Consider the following 21,934-nt stretch of genomic DNA (forward strand, 5'->3'; position numbering starts at 1 on the left):
TTTACATTCCGTTAAGTAAGAGTTTATGTACCGTAATCCATCGTTCCCTCGGGATAAGGAAGTTAAACGTGATATAATCCAAAGCTTTTGTAGCGTAGTGAGGTAAAATAGAAGATCATGTTTGTGTCGTCAGGCAATTATTGGCAAACTGTTGATATGTTGACATGTTAGGAGCTATTAGTGGAAAAGTATCGTTGTAACTTCATTATAGCCCCGTGCAAATAAATAAATATTATTTTATTAAATATGTTAGCTATACCACACGAGTCTCTTCGGTGCTTCATCTATCAGGATCGTATATATGGTTCGTCGTATAAACGTTTCGGAGATAAATGTGACGCCGAAAATCACTAAGTGCGAGACTTAATCTTTCTTTTATCTAATGTGGTTCACAGATAATTTATTCAGATCTATTAAACATTAATAAAAATACAATTTTAAACAGAATTGAATACTATTAACAAAAACAAAAAAATACAGTAATAAATAAAACAAATGACCCGAAAAGTTAAATAGTTTTAAATTGCATTTAAAACTTAAAACTTTATTATTAAAACGCCATAATATAGAAGTAGCAAACTAGAATGCAGTCCATCTGATGTTAAGTAGCTACTGTCGCCCATCGACACTTGCAATCAACCCCAGGCAAGATCAGAGTCCCACCTGACGTTGGGTACAGATGCGCCGCTACCCTTGAGGACTGAGCTGAAATGTCTCGGAAAAGTATGTCTCTCGTACCACACCCTTCACACAACCCTCAAACCATAATACAGCGGCGATTAACATTGCTGTTATTGGTCAGTAATAGGTGTGGCGGTGGTGGCGCTGGAGTCGAACGATAGAGGGTTCTACCTCCTTAAAAACTGCTAGGTGTTACTTTTTGATCTTATAATGGTTCGATTTTCTTTACAGTAGTCAAACTTCTAGAACTTCAAAGGTAGTGGTAAAAATCGTATCTGCGACACGAGCGATATCACGACGATTTCTACGACGACTACACCAGATGTGGTCAACGTCTAGTTTTTTTTTTTTTTTTTATAAAATAAGAGTAGCAGACGAGCATGCAGTCCACCTGATGGTAAGTGGCTACTACCGCCCATGGACATCTGTAATCAACCCCAGATAGGATTAGATATTCCTACCTGAGGTCGGCCACAGATGCGCCGCTACCCCTGAGGACTAAGCTGGAACGCCTCGGAAAAGTCTGTCTCCCTTACCACACCCTTCAAACCGGAACACAGCAGCGCCTAACACTGCTATTATTTGGCAGAAATTGGTGTGGCGGTGGTGCCGCCGGAGTCGAACCACAAAGGGTTCTACCACCTTCAAAAGTCTAGTCTAGTCTAGTACTCGACAAACCACAACGTACGTCTTTGCTCCAGCGAAACGCTTATGGAATGTGTGTTAAAGTATATAATAACTTAACGGATGACATTAAGAAGGAATCATCTAATATTTTCAAATCTAAATTAAGGACATATTTATTATTGAACAATTTTTATAATATAAATGATTTTCTATGTAACTGATTCTATTGACATTTTTTTATCATTGTATTTTCTTTGACAACTATTTAATTTGCATGCTACCGTATTGTTAGCAGAATAAGAGGACCTAAACTTGTGTAACACCTGATTATGTACCTATTCTATGCAAATAAATTATTCTATTCTATTCTATGACGTGCTGTCAAATAGCATGGAATATAAATGAATAATAACACTTTCTACACTCATACTCGGACTCCTCGTGTACTAGGTACATGGTCGCACACACACGCACCTAGATAGAATAGAAATTAAGATGTCTACCTGGCCGGGGGTCGACCTTGAACTGTTTGTATGTCAGATTGATATTAATACATTAAATTATTGTCTCTTCACGCGTTTGGATACAATTCAGTAGGAAATATTAATAAAGTTTAGTACAATAATAAAATACAAATTCTTGCTATCAGCACTTGAGGACATATTTCTCATGTATCTTGGTATCCGACATATTTTCCTTTACCACTAAGAGTGATATTTAATTTATACAACGCACATAATTTTGAAAAAATTGAGGTGCATAGCTGCAATTCGAATATCGGATCCCAAATTAAGAGGCAATTTTTTTACAACTAGGTCATTGTCTGCTTTTAAAGGTAATTTTCATCCATCCATTATATGTTCTACTGGACATAGGCCTTCCCCAATGTATGCCACTCCAACCGGTCCCGTACCAATTGACACCACCATTGTAATGTTCAAAATTGTAACATTAGTCTGCGCTTAAATTTTCGGATAGACCTACTTGACGCAATGATGAAGTTATATTTGCATACTCCCAAAAAAATACTCTTAAACGAAAAATAATTAAAACTTTTGGGTTGTATCGTAGGTAAATAAAATATTGTATAACAGGCTTGATGGAAACTTTGTTACGTCTAGATTAATGATAGGAATTTACTTTAATGAAGGGTAAATAGAGCTAGGTACGTGTTCGAAAACTTACTTAAACTTTACTAAAACAACAATTTTGATAAATACGTACCTACAGCTAATTTAGGTCCTGATAGATTTTATATATTAGGTAAGGTGGTTGTCATAATAAATAATAACTGTAATAACGACATAACAATGTAGTATAAATAAGGCACATAAAATAAAAAAGGGTGCTTCTAGAAAGGCATTTTTAAAAATGTTTCAATCGAGTGTGCATGTAGATGTCAGGGGTAGCAACGCATCTGTGGTCTCTCACACATAGGAATCTAATCTTATTGAGTTTGATGCAGATCCACGGGTGGCAATAGCCACTTAATGTGAGGTGGACTGCATTCTCGTTTCCTACTTCAATATTATAAAATATTACTCGTTAAAAATGTTACTCGTTGATAATGTAGCTTTCGAATGGTGAAAGAATTTTTAAAATTGGTCCAATAGTTTTTGAGCCTATTCATTACAACCAAACAAACAAACAAACGTTTTCCTCTTTATAATATTAGTGTAGATTATTTATATATTATTATATATTATACTAACATTAATACTTTAGTAAATTCCACAATATTCGCATTTAGTACAAACATTATAGACCACACACTTAGAGAATGGCGTGTTGATACGGAATCAATTGTTTCAAACCACGAAATTTCCAACGTGTTGTGTATCCATGTGTGACACAAATACGGTTTCATGTTGATAATTCTGACTATAATTTGAATTTACAGTTGCGAATAGCGCCCATTTTAATAATCAAAATACATATATATCGAAATTTCACAATGTAGGATATATTGATGGGCATGTAGGATAGATTGATAATTAATAACGGGCGTAGGTGAGCGGTGACCAGTGATAGCCGAGTGGTTTGAAATTCGGTTTCTCGCACTCGGAGTTTGTCGGTCAAGTTCAAGTCGGTCGGTCAAGGTTCCGTACCTTTTTTTATGGTGTTACACTGTAAAATTCAATTCTCTATCTATTACGATTTAAGACAGAGCTTTTATACACACACCGACAAACGGACAGACAGACAGATGGACGGAACTAAGATTCCTGATATCGAAAACCAACTTGGAACGCCCCGTGTGAAAATCTTTATCATCCTTCCAAATAAAAACACCAACGTTGCAGAACTACGCAGGCAGAAATAAATGTGTAGTGATGAGCGAGATGTATTGTACTAGCCTTATGAGATGAATCTCGTTCGTCAACATAATTCGCTGTCCTCAGCTGGATAGGTGCGTGACCGATCCTCCCCTGGGTCGTGTGCGGACGTTGCTTAATAGAGTTTTGGCTTGAAAATACATCGTAGATTTCATTTACTTGGAGTTTTCCATATTTCGAAGAACAAGCAACTTTTCAGACGATCTTTAATTAATACATAATATATAAAATAAAATACACGAAGAAGGACACACCTATGTATGTAAATAGATGTGTCATTTTCGATTATTGTCCCACTGCTGGGCAAAGGTCCGAGGGGACCCCTTCGAGGTCTGAGAGGTCAGTGGGAGGGATTTAGGTTTTAAGTCCACCGCGCTTTACAAGTACTGAGAAATCTAACCACTTTACTCCGAGCTTTGAAATCCGTTTATTTGAGGTCGGTATACTTAACAACATTTTAAAAGCTTTTAAAACACCTTTTGCCTTTACCTTTTAAAAACTTCATTGTACAGTGATAAAGTATCCAAAATAATTTCTGCCGTGCTAAAAAGTTGAAGTTGAAGAGAGTTGAAGAGTAAAACTTCATTTGTGACTTTTATTAAGTTTCAAGGTAGGTACGTGATATCTTTAAAACTTTCAAATTAACAAAGCTACCTTCGTCCAACTTCATAAACTTGATATTTATTTAGTTGTCAGCAAAGTTAAAATTATTATGTTTTGTGTTCTTCTCTTTATTAGTAAGTGATAAAAATGAAAAAAAATAAGAAGTATTACGTTTTATACCAAAACGTTTCGAAATGTATAAATAAACCGGTTTTATAAAAAGTTTTTTGTGACATTTGTATTGGAGTATTCAGTAAATAAATATATTTTAAATCGGCTGTGATAAAAAATCTATTCTTACTACTTCAAAGAGGATATCAACTTGGATAAAAGCTGGGTTCCACATTTCTGCTGAAATCCCTGAAAATTTGAGAAATTGGTTCTGTGCCAACAAAAAATGTTTTCCTTTCAAAGCGCTAATACAGCGATAAATATATATCCCACTGCTGGGCACGGGTCTCCTCTCAGAATAAAAAGTATAGGCGATAGTCCACCGCGCTGGCCAAGTGCGTATTGGTAGACTTCACAGACATGCTTGAGAACTTTTAAAGATCTTTCAAGTATGAGGAAGCATGTACACGATGTTTTCTTTTACCGTTAAAGCAAGTGATAACTAATTTCTAATATGCATATAACTTGGCAAAATCAGAAGTTCGAGCCTGGGATTTGAATTCTGGGTCGATTGACAAGCTGAGTTTCAACCACTAAGCTATCACTGCCTTTAGCTCACTAATGACGTAACTGTTTTTATACTTATCTCATTTTTATATACAAAACTGATTTATATAAAAACTGGAAACTAATTCATTAAAGTCATTTTCGTATTCAACACATGGAAATTAATTAAAGAGGTGACTTTGCCGTTGAAATATCTAGGCTGCTGTAATCAATCTTAACTAATCTTTAAGCAATTGTCAAAGTTAGCCTAATATTACTAACGACCAATAACAATCTATCCAATGATTTACGAAAGATTGGCATTTGACAATTGCTCCTAGTCCTACTGAAAATTGAAAATTTATATCTTTGGTAGACAAAACTATTTAATATTAATAATGACCGTATAGAGCGTAAGTGAACTTCACTGTCCCGACCGGTTGAAACCAGCTCTCGCTGAAATACACAAACAAAGTAACTCACAACAATAACATTTCAGGATCGGGGAATGTTTCCTGACGCGCCAGTCTTTCGGGAGACGTCGAGCTGGGAAGTCGTGCGGTGGATGCTCTAGAGCGAATATAAAATAATAATATTGAGAGTAGTTTACTCTCGTAGTGAAGTGAGATTGTGATCTATTTGGTTTTTGGGATTTAAAGGTATGTTTTAAAAAATATTTTTCTTATATTGTATTATAGAAATTGTTTTGAAGTTTGTGTTTATGTTTCGTCTACAAATATTACTTTATATTTTTAAGTTTATATTTTATGTTTTCATGATATTAGTTTTCGTATTTGTAATAATAATTATTTTAATATTATAATGATTTATATTATACGTTTATAGATTTATGTAAAACACATGAATCCATCAAATTTGTTAATACAATAAAACATTTTAAAAATATATCGCATGTTTAGGTAACAAAGTTAGTTTAGTATAGATACTTTAATTACGTAGATACTTTTCCGCTAACATAATAATATAAGTAACAGGTTATAATTATTTATTTAAAGTGATTAAATATGTGCTTAATTTATTTTCATATTTTCAAAAAGTTACAGTTTTAAAAACGAATGTAAATTATCCCAAAATGACACCAATTATAATCAAATCGGCGATATTGTACTTAAATTTGATTAACACAAGGCAAAAATATATAATAAAATATTATAGGTAAAGGCAGCATTTAAGTTTGTCTAGCTTTAAGGGTAAACAAAGAATTTAAATTGATTATCATACGTCGTAATCGATCGATTTCATTCCTGAAATTAGGTCTAGATTTTATCTCAAAGTGGGCCATAGGTTTAAACTATATTCAACTACACTGATTAATCAATGTCTTAAATTTTGAGGATTTTTTTACGAAAATCTGAGGACATATCGATTATTGTGGTGCCTGGGATTCGAACCGTGGACTTCCTGTTTGGCGAACTTTCAAATCATAAGGCTAAGACGGCTTATATGTATTAAAAATTGTTATTACATTACTTCATTCACTTTTCGGTAGCCTTGTACTGAGATAAGGCAGTTTCATGAACTAGTTGGTTAATCTGTAGGTCAGTGATAGTGCCAACCAACCAACCAACCAACCAACCAACCAACTAGTTAAAAAACTTGGTCTCCCATTCCGGTCAGGTCCGAGGTTCAAATGCCAGACACCACACCGCACCTATGAATTTGTAAGTCATGTGCGTATTAAATATTAATTATAACTGGATTAAACCGTGGACGAAAACATCGTGAGGAAACATACGCACCTGAGAATTGTTTAAAAAATTCTAAAGTTCACCAATTCGCACTTGTTTTGTGGACTTCAATGGAAAATAAGTGTATGTAGATAGAAACTTGTAGAGAAGATTTATTTCTCATATTTTACAGTCACGGGGACAAGGACCCATCCTTAATAAATAGATTCCGTATAATTCTTTAACCTTTAAATCTATTGATTGTTAATGGTGTAAGATCCCAATGTAGGTCGCTAGTTTACCAATCTGGTTAATGGATAAAACGTTTTCGTATATCAAATTGAATAAATCAAAAAAATATATTGCAAAATGGTTGACAAAAAAAAAAACAGTGCAGAGTATGACTAACAATTTTTTTTCTTAAAAATTTAATTGTTTGTTTTATAGAAAAAATACATACTAATGAAAAGTATGAGTCCTATAGAATATCCAAACCTTAGGTTGACTATTTTTCCCGTCACAACTCTCGGATAAGCAGGTATAAACTGGTAAACCACTACTCAAGGATTGAGACCTTGGTAGTGGTATTGGTTAATATATTGGTATCCTCTACTAGAATATTGCAAATATTTTACTCATAATTTTAGTTTAATGTAATGTTCGTTTCAATTACACATTTGTTGTATGAGTACCTATATTCTCACCACAAATCTATTTTAACGTCTATCTACGAAAATACTTTTGAAATTATTATATTTAAGGTTGCCTATATTTCGCGAATTTTATTCTTCAAGTGCTCGAGGGAGCGTCATGGTTATCAATTTGGCCGGTATCTTTTTTTTTATGTATGTACACGAATTACTCCGCCGTTAGTGGACCGATTTCAATATTCTTGTTTTATTGTATATAGTATATAATGTAGTATATTGTATGAAGTTGGTCCCATTTAAATATGGTTAGGATCCATCGATGGGTTCTGGAGAAAATGAGGGGAACTCCTCCACCCATGTAAATATAACAGACATAACTTCGCCGTTTATGAACCTATTTTAATGCCTTTAATTTCGTGTGTGTACAATTGCTACAAGTTGGTCCCATTTAAATATGATGAGGATCAGAGTGGGTTCTGGAGACAAAATATGTAACTCCTCAACCGATGGGTATAATTGAGTTTTGTTTGAAGATATTTGGTGTAGGTTCTAATGAAATTTCAAAGGCAGTTCATCATTGACTATTTAAGGGTCTGATAATGTGGCTCGGAGACAAAATATGTAACTCCTCAACCGATGGGAATAATCGAGTTGTGTTTGAAGATATTTGGTGACATATTAGACACGTTGTTTACATCGTTATCCAACGAAACATAATGAGCGCCGACTGCAGAAATATGTACTAAACCAACATTTATTTCAATTATTTTTTACTTTGTAGTGACATAGAAGTCGGTTGTATTTTTTTGTTATTTTTTTTCGGGGGAGAAACCTTCAAAATGTACCCGGTGCCGTGGGAGCGACACGGGGTTATGTGGGACTTTTACCGCACTAAACCCCCCCCCCCCCCCGGTGGGCGTCCTCGGCGCTGCGTAGAGGCCTCCGGGATCTCCAAAGGAACGCGACCGAAATCTACTCAGCGCACTGCCCCGTTGGGCTGCGCCCAGGTGAGTTTGTATCACCACACCGTCTGGTGTATACGACGGAATGCGACCACACATACCGCCGTCCTTCCCGGGGTCGCTAGCCGGACGGTTCGAGTTCCCACTCTTGCCGCCCGCAACCCTGAAAGCCCCTTTTAGTTGCCTCTTACGATAGGCAGGGGATACTGTAGCCCTATTCTGGTCCCGGAACTACAGGGACAAATATAGGCGACCTAGGTGAATGCTTCTCAGTAGATATGCTACGTTTAACATATTATAGTTATGATTAAAGTTATATGCGTATTGCATATTAATTATCATTTGCTTTAAAGATAAAGTGGTTCATCATGGGAAAACCTGCATGTCTGCGAAATCTTAGAAAAAGATCTAAAGTTACCCAACCAGTATGACCTTGGCTAGAACGGTGGCCTTTGGCTTAAAGCCTTCTTATTCTGTGACTCTTGTTCGGCATTAGGACGGTCACAGATTGGCAATTGGTGATAAATTTGCATTTTGGAGTTATTGGAAAACACCCAAAGTAGGAAAAAATATAGTTTAGCTTGCCTAAGCCACATTTAAATAAAATAACGAGTGTGTAGAATGAATTATTGATTGTATATCTATATGTAGATGATTAATTTCATTTTACTGTGATTAAGTTTCATATATTTTACACAGTTTCATATGTTATTTTTCTGCTCGAGGACTCTATTTAGTTTAATCTTTTATTTTTAGTATCCATTATTTTTTGTTAAGTGATATGCTTTTTTGACAGACGGTAAGACACGGGAGGGTCAACAATGGTCCGTTTGTCTTCATACTCGTCGAACTCACTTCATTTAAGTGGAAGCTTTCATCCTACATTTAGCCATAGGGGTGAATTTTCGAAAACCATGTCTAAGCTCGTATAAGTTAGTTATAGAACTCCGGTGTAAGCTTCTAAACTCATTCGATTAAGCTGCGTTGTTAGTCATCTGAAATGTATTAAGTGTACTAGATGGCCCAATGACCTTCATACCACCTTAAAATTGTTTCTCTTGCGAATTTCTTGCATCAATCCTAATCAGATTTTTAACTCTAATTGGATTTTCCAGTTGAATTCAAACTGAAAATTCTTGTACAAAATTACCAATGTAATTTTTTCCGTTTTTCGGCTGATCCTCTTAATCTTTTACCAAACCACCTACGTATTGTGGGAGACAAATCAAAAGTAAATATTTAAATTGGTTGAGCCATTTATAACTTCGGGAGATTCGGTGATTGATTTTTATTAGCTTTTGAACTTGTTGTCTGTTCGTGTACACGTAAGAATCAAACCATGCGAAATACGAGAATCTCTTTTTATTTTAACTTTTCTAAATAAAATAACTGTTAATAAATTATATGTATAAGTATATACATTTGTAACTAGTTGCTCTCGTCTAATGCACTTCGAAAATAACTTATATCATGAGAGTACTCGTAAATAGAATACCTATAAACTGGATGTCCTTCCGTAGTCAGTTATTCGGCCCTAGGGAGATATATAGACAAATAAAAGTCAAACTCAAAGTTATACAATGTCGACCTATTTCAGAGACGGACTGATGACAGCGTAATAGACTTAGGAAGTTAGAAAGCCAGAATAACAAACATTTAATACTTTTGAAGTTACTACATTACTTATTTACATCGTTTATGCGATGTTTCCATGATGGTATTTTAATGAAAAAAAAAATAACAAAAAAACAAAACCGACTTCTATGTCACTATAAAATAATTCAAATAAAAGTTGGTTTAGTACATAGTTCTGAAGTCAGCGCTCAATATATTTCGTTGGATAACGACGTAAAAAGCGTGTCCAATATAAGCGCCGAATAAGGCGTAAAAAACGTGTCGAATAGAACCTCTCTTCCTGTGGGAAGTCGGTTCAAAATACAACTTAACAGATGGCTCAATCTAGGTCTCGCTTAGAAATTGGCAGAACCTTTCGGTTCGAGTATACGTTCGTGAAATCGAATCCGAAACGTTAACCACATTTAGTTAAATTGGTTGTCGTAAGTAAGGTCAAGCGGATCTTCAGGGAGCCGAAGAGACAAATCGTTGTTTTTGTTTTTATTTTGTTTTATAAAATTAATTAAAATATTTCACTTCATCTTATAAAGTTTCGGTTTCGGTTTTGGTCGAAAATAAGATAGATAGCGAGGTTTTAGCTGGAGTTCTTTATACTTACTTACTGATTTTCAGATAGTGTTACTAGGTGGTTGTTGCATTGTCCCTGTAGTTCCGGGACCAGAATAGGGCTACGGTATCCCCTGCCTGTCGTAAGAGGCGACTAAAAGGGGATTCCGGGGTTGCGGGTGGCGAGAGTGGGAGCTCGAACCGCCCGGCCAGCGACCCCGGGAAGGACGACGGTATGTGTGATCGCATAATACCGTCGTACGCACCAGATGGTGTGGCGAGCGTCCAGCTCACCTGCGCGGAGCCCGACGGGTCAACGCGCTAAGAGGACTCCGGTTGCGTTCCTTTGGAGATCCCGAATCCCTCTACGCAGCGCAGAGGACGGCCACCGGGGGGTTTTAGTACGGTAAAAATCCCACATAACCCGGCGTCGCTTCCACGTTGTCGGAAACCTTTTGAAGGTTTCCCCCTCGAAATGAAAAAAAAAGAAAGGTGGTTGTTGCATACTATTAAGTTAAAATGCATATATGTGCTAATTGCAAATTTCTTAGTAGAATATGTTTTTGAAAATTTTGTTTTTTTTTATTAATGCTTCTCGACTTATTGAAGTTTAGCGATTCTTAACGAGGTTGTGACACACTTAGAAAGACACTGCGCCAAACTATACAACAAAATGTCTGAACTGCGAAATTTCACGCGTTTTAGTCGAATTAGTTCAACACAACAACTTTGATTAACGTCTGCCAATATCACCTCAAAGGGAATTTCGATCCAACGCACTACAAGTTAATAATTTGCTAATACTAACACCTAGAATTCAAATGTACATTTCGGCGAATTAGTTTATCCACTCAATATTCCGATTTATACAGTATGGAAGGGCTATTTTCTGCGTAATAGGTTTAAACTACAATTTTAGATGGTACAGTTCATAGACTTTCAACATTAGTAAACGAAAGATAAAAGTAGAATTACTGTGTAACTAATATATTCCACTGTACGTAATTCCATAATAATTATATAATAAATACGTACTGTTTTTGTACTTATCGATATTTTTATACTTACTTAAACTAGGATAGGACAGATGGGCTACTTGCTGGAAATGGTAACTAGTTACCATCTTCTACGGACATTTGAAATACCAGAGCAGTCACTTATGCATCGCTGGTTTTAGGAAATCTCTTTTTGCACCTTCTTGGAAGAGCACTATTTCATAGAATACCTCAGGAGGAAGTTTATTCCATATCTTGTATGTTCTTGGCAATTACTTTAGCTTTAAAAATAAAAACAAGAGCAGGAAGCTGTAGCCTACTTAAGGATCTATAAATCTCTCTCGATAGGTTAGATGTTGTTAAGATTGGCTCACTACGCTAAGCATGTAACAGAAATAAAAATATATTTTTGTATTGTGCAACTTACAAAATTAACTGCTATTTATTATTTTTTCTTATTTCATATTTTAATAAATAATTTTCCTTTTTGTTCGCAGTGAACAATGCCTACCGGATAAACCCAACCCACATACAATAAAGGCGTAGAGATGTCGAAGAAAATAATAATATTAATCCTTTGTTTAGCACTTAGAGTTTCCGTGTGCTATTATATACAAAAAAATGCTAAAAACAATCTAGAAAATGAGAAAAACTTAGAGAAAATGGAGACAGACGACACGACAGACACAGATAATTTTAATATATCTATTGTAATCGACGAAACCGATGGAATTACTAATTCTTTGAATATGGTAGCTAATGATTATAACCAAACAGATCCACAGTCTTATGTTGATCAAACAATAGCAGAAGAGTTGGATACGAAAACAAATAAAGTTATACAAACGAAAGAGAACTTGAGTTCAAATAAAAAATGCGAGCCTGTAAACAGTACATTTGTGGACGAACCGAAATTCGAGACAAAGAATTTAAATTCCGTGTATCTGAACAATATTTATTCTTCGGCAACGAAAAACCTCATTGAAAATAAAGTGACAACTGACGAGATTGCGGTGAACGGGATCAGTTTGTATGATTTGGTGAAGAGCGAGTGCGGTGGTGCGAAGGTGTGCCCGGATCTGCGAGCGAATTGGACCGAAAAAAATACTATCACAATAGGATTTCTCAGCGCTTATGGGTGGAGCCAGGTAATGTATTTTATATAATATAATAACAGTAATAGAAGTAAAAAAACGGGCTTGCTGCCTGATGTAAAGTGTCTGTAAACACACAAGCGACTGTCACACACACACACTGACAGCCTCCACCGACGGTTGTTAACTTGGTAGCCAACGCCGCATGTGGCCAGAGGTGACGGACTATAGTCGCCGACGACAAGTGGCTGCAGCCACCATCGTCGTCGACTGTCGCTCAAGTGTTATCTTCCTAATAAAGCCTTGCAAAAGTGAAACTTTCTTGGCACATCCTTCAAATAAAAACACAGCACTACTGCTGTAATTAATATTTCGTAAATACTTGTAATTATATTGTATTTAGGTTATTTAATAAGATCAAAAATTAAAATGCAAAACGTGCCAAACATTTCTCAAAATTCGAAATATATAACAATATTGACTTGATGACTTCGCTGAGCGCTGGGTTCTGAGAAGGCGGCAATTGTTACTCTTTTTATGATATTGCTGGTATTGGAATGCTGAGATGAGAAAAGTGGAAACAAGGTTAAACGTGCTTATTTTTGTACTCGGCTACAAATAGTCTGGGAACTGTAATTTTATTTTGTAAAATATAATCATGAATTCGAACTTTGGAAAAAATTGTCTCAGTTGCTCCAAAGCGAGTGAAAGTAAGACAAGTTAATTCGTGTTTTGAAAGCCATGAAGTTCTAATAAACATGTAATAATAGAATTAAAGAAGAACAGCAGTTGTGGTAGCCCAGTGGTTGAAACGCGATTTCTCAATCGAGGGGTCAGAGTTTTGAATCCAACACATGTCTGATTTTTCAAAGTTACGTGCATATTAGAAATTATCAATTTTAAACGATCCAGGGAAATGTGAGACAACTTTATGCAAGTTTTCTGATAGTTTAAAAAAATTACTCTGAAATGCACGTGAAGTCCAAATGTACCAATTCTTAACCAGCTTGTTGGGCTGTAGCCTCATCTGAAAACAGACCCGTGCCCATAAGTGGGCTGTAATGAATAAAGACGATGATGATCATTATCAAAATTCCTCCCACACTATTACAACTCATCTTAACACCAAAATTGAGACATCACAGGCACAGTCGGATTTTATAATTAAGGATTCAGCTTTCGAAATTTCATACGATGTTACAGAATAGTCTGGCTAGATTTTTTGCCTTGACGCCGAGTCTCAATTTCACCGAGCTCTTGGACATTGTATCTACTCGTATGTAGTTACAAATTAGATAATACTTAAATAGAAAGTAGATTTACTCATCTCATATTTATTATTTTTAAAAATTTTTTAAAATCTTGTTATGTTGAAGGTGGTATAACAGCAGTGTTAGGCGCTGCTGTGTTCCGGTTTGAAGGGTGTGGTAAGGGAGACAGACTTTTCTGAGGCGTTCCAGCTTAGTCCTCCGGGGTAGCGGCGCATCTATGGCCAACCTTAGGTAGGTATATCTAATCCTACCTGGGGTTGATTACAGATGTCCATGGGCGGCAGTAGCCACTTAAAATCAGAAAAAAAAATGTTAATACGTACCTTTTTGCTAGTTTCATTCAGTTGACGGATTGAGACGAAGGTGGTAGAACCCCCTTTGTTTCGACTCCGACCGCCACACCTATTTCTTCTTTATAGCAGTAGTTTCAAGCGCTGCTATGTACCGCTTTGAAGGCTGTGGTATGGGAGACATATTTATCCGAGGTATTACAATTTAGTTCTCGGGGGTAGCAACAGATCTGTGGCCAACTGTGATTATACATGTCCATGAGTGACAGTAGCCACGTACCATCAGGAGGAATGCAGGCTCGTTTGCTGCATGAAAAATATAAAAGCGGATCTGATGATGGATCCAGATGCTGGCTAGCAATGCTCCAACTAAATAGAGACATCCTTGTAGTGTTTAGGCTCGTTGGATTTATAAAAGCTAGTTAAAAATCACATACACATGATGATCCGCGCGGCAGTGCTGTTCAAACGATCCGGGCAAAAGGTTCGGGGTTCGAACCCCGCCCAGACAGGTATCTGAATAATTAAGCTAGATACTGGGTCTGGGTTGTTTGTGTCTACGTCTTTGTGTGTGTATATGGCATCCACGATACAGGGAATCCTAGTGTGGGGTTGTGAGTGTAGAAAGCGTATATTTATCTTTATATCTAACATGACTACGTTAAAATTCTATATTGTAGTTTATTCATACACATCTTTATTTATTACATTTCCCATTTGCGAATGTATATGTTTCAATATTGCATCACAGTGGCATTTTGTCATAACTGTATTTTAAATTTGTGTTTGAAATTCAATGAGTGCTTTCTTAGTATCTATTTCTATGAATACAAAGGAGAAATAGGAACATTTTCATTTACAATGTACATAATTTATTCCAAGAACGCGTACTTTCATTTAAATTTGGTCCTAGAAGCGGTTCATAGAATTTTATTGGTGACTTAATTGAAAATTCGGTGTTGTAACATTATCTGAGAAAGGATAGAATATAGATATAATATATAGAGAATTTATAGAAAAGTCAAGTCTTAGAAATACAATACAAACTGTATAAAGTCATATATACCATAAATATGAAGGCCGTGGCCCACCGCGCATGCCAAGTGAATTTTTTTCAAAGCCTGTAGGTATTTTCGTGGTATCTTTGCTTCATTATTAAAGCAAATTATAATTCATTTTATTAAACAGAAAAAAATGAGAACACAGAGGTGTGTACGAACCGCGTTCACCCCGATTGAGAGGCCAAATTTAATCCACGAACCTATCTCTGGATTTATATTTCTACTCATATTTTACATCAAACAAACATTTCATAATAAATCATGCCAATTCTCAAAAAGTATTGCCTTAGGAGCGACGGGAAATTTTTATATCGTGACTTTTGCAGACGGTTCTCGGCGCGCTTCCCCTGGCGGTGGCAGCTGTAAACAGGGAGCCAAGTTTGTTGCCTGGGCTGAAGCTACGTTATGTCACCGCTGATATTGGAAGACCTAGACCACCGCTTGCTTTGGACAAAGACAGTCTGTCTTTAAGGTGAGTTGTAATAAAGAAGAAGCTGTAAGAGAGATTAACTTATGCGTCGCGTTTTAATTAAGCCTTTAATGCCGTTGTTGACCTCTATTAAGATTTCAATTCGTCCCAAAAATTGAAATTTGGGACTTTTCAAAACATGAGTGGTAGGTTCTTCTAGGTAAGCGAGCTACGGTTTAGGCCTTATCATCACTTACCACCAAATGAGATTAAAGGCGAACGCGCGCTTATATTAAAGAAAAACATAGGTGGAGTCAATGACATTTTATACTAGACACGTTATACGCCCACTAACTTAAGAGAAAACTTGAGCGAAACTGCTTTGATAGCACACATGCACGTTTTTTATTTTACTTACCTTTAACTACATAGACAAATGTTCTATAAGGGACAGAGCTATTAGAACAATGTGATAAAAAAAGACAACTAGTGTTTGACCTTGCGTTTCAAGTGTACGCAAACGTAAATATTGACCATGGAATATAGTGACCAATGATTACTTACTTAAAACGGGACATCGATTTTTTTATGTCAAATACTTTTTACTTGAAAAAATATAGTTAAAAATAATAAAAAACACGCTTTTATAAAAGTAGAAAATAATTTTCAATATAGGTATCATTTAAGGAACAGTAAATAGTATAATTGTGCAAAAAATGTGGGGCGCTTTATGAAAACTGATAAATGGAGCACCCCATGTTTTTTTTCAAAATTATACTATTTACTGTTACTTAATTGACAATGGCAACGGTTCATTTCGGAGACAACGGCACGAAGCATCGAAAAAAGGGACTGTCCCGTAAAAACGGGACGTATGGTGGCTTTCCCATTGATCCGCATGCTTGTCAAAGACAAAGAAATAATGGAACAGAAGGTAAAAAATGTCCAAAACTGTCGATAATAGTTTTAGTACATCGTTTACTTAGAAATGTTATAGTACAGTTTAACTAAATAAATTATTATTATATAAAAATATAATTTGAAAGAACGTATCTATACAGATGTATCGACTGGTTTAAAATATACGATTTAAAAATTGTTTATATTTATTATCATAGATTAGTAAATATTACTCACTCCTAACAAGAAAATGTACCCAGTTTTGAGAATTGAAATAGTTGCGTAAAAAAGTTTTGCCACGTCTCCGTGCTAAAATGTCTCTAAAATATTTGAAATAATTATTTATTTATTATGTAAATTACGCAGTATTAGTTATTTATTCGTAAATTTTCTCTAAAAATGTCTTTATTTGTCAAGAATTCAAAAAAGAACTTACTATTAAGCCGTTTGTGGCTTATTTCAATTTCAAGGCGGCGAAGTATCTTTACTAATCTATGTTTATTATTATCAGTTTTATTTTACACACGACCATTAATTGCAAAGTTGTGTAAATTTTATAAATGTACTAGCTGACCCAGCAAGCATTGTGTTGCCATATAAATAAAAAAATGTTAAGGGTGAACAACCCTTATCACTTAAGAGATATGAAAAATAGATAGTAGCCAATTCTCAGACTTACTGAATATGCGTATAAATTTTGGTGAAAATCAGTAAAGCCGTTTCGCAGGAGTAGGTACAGAGTAACTAACATTGTGACATGAGAATTTTATATATAAGATTTTAATTTTACCGTGGTTTTTTTGAGGATTAATTTCTGGCTATACAAAGATTGTTTATTAAATTATGTTTAGGTTAAGGAAGAAATACGACCTTAATGATTGAAATATTTATTCAATTAAAGAAATTTTAAAATACCGTATACTATCCTATATAAATTTTATGGTAATATTTTTTATTATTTACCACAGGTATCGAAGGAAATTTAAAGATTAGGATACAGAATTTCCCATATATCGATTTTATTTTATTAAAATAAACCATAAAATGTTATATTTTGACTAAAAACACACTAATATAAAAATTAAGCAGTGGGATCTTAAACTATAACATACGACATATGAACATCGTCAGATTCAATAAAATGTCACTTTAGTTCTGTTGATCTATGACCATGCATTTTGCGTCTTTATCACTTTCATTGACAAAAACATACTTTGTCTCTTTCTGGTTACTCACGTAATCATGGCGGAACGAACACGAAAAATAAACAAAATTTAATAATTTCTCTTCATTTACGTGTGATAGGTGATTCCATGAAGTTTGTTTCTTTTTCGAGCATAATTTTTGCATTTACGCATTGCACAAGAAGGCATTTTGAGGCTTTAAATTCAAAATAATGACGTTTAACGTGTTCAGTGACATTCGTGTGTATTACTACGCCGCGCGAGAGCGACTGGACTTGGCTGGAGTCGTTTTACACCACTTGCCGTATTTTGTATGTTTCAAGTTTTGCCCGCTTGTGGCGGATCTTTAGTTATAGATCAATGGGTGGAGTACATGCTTGTATGCTTATTGCTTATCCTTCATTAAAAAATACTGGCAATGTATATGCTGGATACGTTAAAAACGATAGGTTTCAAAAAAAATTTAAAGGTGGTAGAACCCTTTGTGGTTCAACTCCGGCGGCACCACCGCCACACCTATTTCTACCTAATAACAGCAGTGTTAGGCGCTGCTGTGTTCCGGTTTGAAGGGTGTGGTAAGGGAGACAGACTTTTCCGAGGCGTTCCAGCTTAGTCCTCAGGGGTAGCGGCGCATCTGTGGCCGACCTCAGGTAGGAATATTTAATCCTATCTGGGGTTGATTACAGATGTCCATGGGCGGCAGTAGCCACATCAGGTGGACTGCATGCTCGTCTGCTATTCTTATATTATAAAAAAAAATAATAAAAAAAAAATAAGGTAGGTACTTATGCCTGCAAGTAATTACGTGAGAAATATATAAACTGTCTTATAATGCTTGTAAAAAAGTTTAAGTGTGGTCCATACATCTGTCTGTGTGTACGGAATGACAAGCTTAGAAACTTAAACAGTAATTATAGTCGTCACAATTTAATAGGCCCATTTTGACACATGCCTTCGCTAGGATCTAAGCATGTGACATACAAATCGATAACCAAATAAACCGATGTTTACGACAAATCGATTACAACCACACATCGTATTGTATAAATTACTTAATATTTTGTAAACAGAATATTTATTCTATGTTTTTCTAAATCATTTAAATATTCAATAAAAAGGAGAAAAGAAAATAAATTCTAGTGTAATTTAAAAATTTTATCATTTTTAGAAGGTTAAATAAAGCATCGGTCCTAAACTGTATTTTTTTTCGTTTTATCATTCACTAAGAAACAAAGTCTTGATTATTTTATTGTTGTTATGATGAAAAAGGGAAAAATAATTAGTTATTGCTAATTCTAAGTTTCCATTATTTGAAAGTTAATCGATTATGGGTTTTTTCCGAATGCTTTGAAGCCGCAAGCTCTAACTGTGACGTAGTCGTAATCTGCCTACTAAAAAGTTAGTTTAAGACATTAATGACATTGGAATGGCATGTGTCAAAATGGGCCTATTAAATTGTGACAACTATAAGTGTAAATACCCCAGGATTTAAATATTTAAGGTGAAGAGTTTGAATGTAAAAAGATTAAGAATGATAAATTAAGTTCAATTAGGTACTTACTTTAATTAAAGTTGCAGTCGCAGATGTTCGGATAAAATACGTTAAGTTGTAAAAACGCTAGTATTTTTGTAACATTGAAATATTAATCGATCCTGAATGGAATATACCTGATGGAAGTAGTCGCTACAGCTCATGGAGAACGGTAACGAACATCATATTATAATATACGAGTATAATAGGTGTATGAATTTCAAGTAGCTGGATATTTCCGAATTATAATTGTGAATCTTTGTGCTCTAGTGATAATAGTGCAGGTGAAAAAGTAAATAAATACCGACGAGTGGTGCTGTCTGTACCCTTTCCATGAGTTTTCAAAACATCCTACAAGTTTACGTTACGTTTACTAAATCCATTATTCTGTTTGGTTTGCTTTAGTAGACTGAGTGCTCAAGTCTTTTTGTTTGCCTCACATGTTCGCAAAAAAGGGAACAAAACATAAAGCGCGATTTTGTCAATTTACATATTTATTTAATGTTACGTTACTGACACTATAGTTAGTATTAGAATTTGTATGGGCAAATACGTAAACAAATACCAAAACAGTCATATTTGTCGAAACGTAAAAACTTATGGCAAGGGTAGAGCTCCTTTTGGCGACCGGTCGACCGTGATTCAACACAAACTAGCATCCTCCGAATAGATCCGCCGAGGGCCTCCGTAATAAATAATATTTACATCTCGTCCCGTGACGAACTCCGAGTAATGAGTATGTATTATGTGAGTAATGACAGAAACGTCAACATTTAAAATTTGGAATTTACTCTTTATTTATTATCAGTATTTCAGCCAGTTCGAAATACTGAACCGGGTTTTACCTAAAGTCTGTCACATAAGACTTGCCACTCCTGTGAAACGTAGGTAGCCGCCTCAAAGCAATATGAGATCAAAGGTAGTCAGACACTTCTGGAAAATTTATGTACCTACTCGTACCTACGTTAATGTGTTGTACACCCATCGATTTTAAGAAATTCGCTACTAGGATCGCCCGGGCTCTAAATTCCATCGCTTAAAAAAATATTTCCGGCACTCATATATTTTATATAAGGAAATCACCTCGGAAAAACGGCTTCCACCTGCGTTCCACCCTTATCGCGATGGAACATACATTCTTTAAATTTGCAATGTAATACGAAAACACCGATATATGTATGATCTTGATATGTGGAGGAAGCGATCTAAATAATTGGCCAAGTACAAGTCGAACTCGCACCCGGAGGGTTCCGTATCTTCAAAATGTTATATATTTTTTTTAATTTTTAGTATTTGTTATATAACAGCCATTGAAGTAAATGCATTGTGAAAGTTTAAACTGTTTACCTATTACGATTTTAACAGATAAAGCCAAAACCGTCGAAAAATATTGATTTTTAGTATTTGTTGTTAAAGCGGCCACTATTATTACATATTCTGTAAAAATGACAAGCGTTTATCTATTAGGCATATATTTATTCTTAGAAGATAGAGCCATGTGACTAGTAAATTAGTAAGAGGATTCAGTCTCTACCCTTTGGGTACGGAACCCTTTTTTTTTTTTTTTTTTGTTTTCGAGGGGGAAACCTTCGAAAGGTACTCGGTGCCGTGGGAGCGACACAGAGTTATGTGGGATTCTTACCGCACTAAAACCCCCCCGGTGGCCGTCCTCGGCGCTGCGTAAAGGACTCCGGGATCTCCAGAGGAACGCAACCGGAGTCCTCTTAGCGCGTTGCCCCGTCGGGCTCCGTCCAGGTGAGCATGCCGCTCGCCGCACCGTCTGTTGTACACGACGGTATGCGACCACACATACCACCGTCCTTCCCGGGGTTGCTGGCCGGGCGGTTTGAGCTCCCACTCTTGCCGCCCGCAACCCCGGAAGCCCCTTTTAGTCGCCTCTTACGACAGGCTGGGTACGGAACCCTAACACCGTACGACACGGCGACCCACTGCGTAGTATAAAGAGGTCATATTTTGGTGCTGCCGTAATTTCATACAATTTATTTTACAGAGGTCATGATTGTGATCTAGTGTAGTGATATCGTTAGACGGTATAAACATGTTATTTTGATAACCTTGTCTACGTCCCTACTGCTTGTTGTAGCTTAAATATTAATTCTTTTTAATACCTACAATTTCACCTACGAATTTGATTCACGAAGTGTCCGTGATCTCGGTTTGATTGATGTTTGAAATATATTATTTATTACCGATTAGTAGTAAGTTGTTGCTGACACTTTTCATTACTGTATTTGTTTAGTTCAGTTACCAGCAAACATAAACTTGTCACAATTTACTCGTATATTAACAATGTCATAATTTCCCCCAAAAGAGAATAACTTCAGAAAAAACATTTTCGACTCCCATACATTTAAATTCGAAAAATCACTTCTTTAAGTATCAAATTAAAACATACGTTCTACAAATCTGTATAGTAATACGAAAACAACGATAATATGTAGAGGAAACACGAAAAACGATATATAAAAATAATAATAGTTTAAAAAGTAAAAACCACGCTAAAATCGCTAAAGAAAAATCGTTAATCCTGATTCCTGACGATCCTGATAAGGAGAATGGGATAAAATTATTAAAATGGTGTATTGTCATCGGTTCCTGATAATTGTTCAAAATTTTAAATTAATCTGACCGTTCAAAGTGGGTAAAAAACGAGCTCAAAGATTCCGTTACATACATACAAACATACATACATACAACCCAAGTTAATTAAAGCGTGGTAATAATAAAACCTCATAAAATGCTTAAATCTAATTTTGGTGGATTCAATTGTAATATTAATACGAGTAGTATGTA

At 35.5% G+C, this 21,934-nt stretch overlaps 1 protein-coding gene across 1 annotated transcript in view; it reads left to right on the top strand.

The window, feature by feature from the left end:
- Positions 1 to 5,421: 5,421 nt before the first annotated feature.
- The window catches only part of LOC140744543 (guanylate cyclase 32E-like), a 90,585-nt gene continuing 74,072 nt past the window's right edge, over positions 5,422 to 21,934 (top strand). Inside the window, exons 1-3 of the mRNA XM_073076173.1 lie at positions 5,422 to 5,563; positions 11,878 to 12,528; positions 15,423 to 15,568. Coding sequence (XP_072932274.1) covers positions 11,929 to 12,528; positions 15,423 to 15,568 — 746 coding nt within the window. The 5' untranslated portion in view covers positions 5,422 to 5,563; positions 11,878 to 11,928. The remainder of the gene's footprint in view (positions 5,564 to 11,877; positions 12,529 to 15,422; positions 15,569 to 21,934) is intronic.

Source organism: Epargyreus clarus, unplaced genomic scaffold (genome assembly GCF_041222505.1).
Source record: "Epargyreus clarus isolate Ecla_fem2 unplaced genomic scaffold, WU_Ecla_fem_2.2 ptg000008l, whole genome shotgun sequence".
NCBI lineage: Eukaryota > Metazoa > Arthropoda > Insecta > Lepidoptera > Hesperiidae > Epargyreus > Epargyreus clarus.